At 40.8% G+C, this 2,229-nt stretch overlaps 1 protein-coding gene across 1 annotated transcript; it reads left to right on the forward strand.

The window, feature by feature from the left end:
- The first annotated feature begins 520 nt into the window (after positions 1–520).
- LOC136174869 (olfactory receptor 2AG1) lies at positions 521–1,465 on the forward strand. The gene has a single exon (XM_065945128.1). The coding sequence runs from the start codon at positions 521–523 to the stop codon at positions 1,463–1,465; it is 945 nt and encodes a 314-aa protein (XP_065801200.1).
- The last annotated feature ends 764 nt before the right edge of the window (positions 1,466–2,229 follow it).

A 2,229-nucleotide genomic window follows, 5' to 3' on the forward strand; every position in this document is an offset into this window, starting at 1 on the left:
ATGTGGACATACAGTATATGAAAAAAAATAATGAGGTACATTATTGATATCACACTGATGCTCTTATTTTAGTATTTCATATTCAAAATAGGTACACAGAACAGTGACTGGGTACTTAAATCATCAGTCAAACATTATACCTAAAGCATAAGTATAAGAATTATTAAGAGCATGGATACCTGAATATTGATACATTGTAATGAGGAAGATGATTTGAATTTCTGGGGAGATACATGTTCAGGTTTGATGTCCTGAATAATATTCTCATCTAGTGATCTTTGAATATTTAGCTGTTAATGTGATGCTTGTTCTCCATTCAGATGGTTCTTTTCAAGATACTTAAAAGATTCAGAAACAGAGATCAAGAAATAAAATTAGCTACCAGTGGGAAAGAAATCACCATACTGGACTAATATTGGTCATTCTATGGGGCCTCTTATGTTGCAAAATGTTGCAACCATCTTAACAAAAATTCACCAAGAATCTACTTGGTTTTAGGCAACTAAAGAAACAACACAGAATGGAGCACTGGAACTCCACCCTGGGAAGTGGCTTCATATTGATGGGAATTCTGAATGACAGTGGGTCTCCTGAGCTGATCTGTGCTACAATCACAGTCCTATACACATTGGCCCTCACCAGCAATGGCCTTCTGCTCCTGGCCATCACAATGGATGCCCGGCTCCACGTGCCCATGTACCTCCTGCTCGGGCAGCTCTCTCTCATGGACCTCCTCTTCACGTCTGTTGTCACTCCCAAGGCCTTCATGGATTTTCTGCTCCGTGAAAACACCATCTCCTTTGAGGGCTGTGCCCTTCAGATGTTCCTGGCACTGACCCTCGGTGGTGCAGAGGACCTCCTACTGGCCTTCATGGCCTATGACAGGTATGTGGCCATTTGTCATCCACTGAACTACATGGTCCTCATGAGGCCGAGGGTCTGCTGGCTCATGGTGGCCACATCCTGGATTTTGGCATCCTTTAGTGCCATTGTATATACTGTGTACACCATGCACTATCCCTTTTGCAAAGCCCGTGAGATCAGTCACCTGCTCTGTGAGATTCCACCTCTGTTGAAGTTGGCCTGTGCAGATACTTCCAGATATGAACTCATGGTATATGTGATGGGGGTGACCTTCTTGATTCCTCCTCTTGTTGCCATCCTTGCCTCCTACACACTAATCCTACTTACTGTGCTCCACATGCCCTCAAATGAAGGGAGGCAGAAAGCCCTGGTCACCTGCTCTTCCCACTTGACTGTGGTCGGGATGTTCTATGGAGCTGCCACATTCATGTATGTTCTGCCCAGTTCCCTCCACAGCCCCAAGCAGGACAACATCATCTCTGTCTTCTACACGATTGTCACCCCAACCCTGAACCCTCTCATCTACAGCTTGAGAAATAAAGAGGTCATGGGGGCCTTAAGGAGAATCCTGGGAAAATATATGCTCTGGACACACTCCTGACAGAGTTGCCAAGTTGACATGGTAGGCTCCTAAGTATCATGTGGCTGTGATAATGGTAGCTTATAGGAGTCTGATCAAACTCCAATAACCTCTTAAATCAGAGGAGAGCTTCTCTCATTTGACTGGATTCTTAGACAATTGTAGAGAGAAGTAGCCTCATAAGACATATTGGACTTCTTGTTTATTAGGTAGATGGTTGTTCAAACAATTATTTGGAAAGAATAATGGATTTGCGACTACATTTGTACAAATACTTATGTTGAGAGAGTGGGAAAGGCTAATGGGTCATTTTTATATCACAAAATGAAAATTAAAGTACAGAAATGAGTAAAACAGAATGTGAAAGTTCCCAGATTTCAAGTGAGCATTGGAAATATAATAGCAGTGAGAGTCGTGTGTTGTGTATTTTGCTTGAGTTTTTAAAAATGTGATTTACATACATGTAGACCTGTTTTGAACCATCAGAAACATTGCGTGGTGAGTATATGTCACTGTCTGTGTCCACAGGAAAGGAAAGCTATCATGTATAATTCACTTTCTGCTAATTTAGATATGCTTTATTTGTATCATTTGATTTACCTGTGTGGAAATATTTATAACAAAAACTGTGAACTTTCTTGGCTCACCTAATTGAAATTATTTTGGGAGGTAGTGCTTTTTTAAAACTCAGAAATATTTTCTTTTCAGAAGCTATCTTAAATTACTTAGTGTATTAAGATCAATGATAATATGAAAGCTAATAATCTGTGGAACTGGTCCAAGTT

The sequence above is a fragment of the Muntiacus reevesi genome, chromosome 9, assembly GCF_963930625.1.
Source record: "Muntiacus reevesi chromosome 9, mMunRee1.1, whole genome shotgun sequence".
Lineage (NCBI taxonomy): Eukaryota > Metazoa > Chordata > Mammalia > Artiodactyla > Cervidae > Muntiacus > Muntiacus reevesi.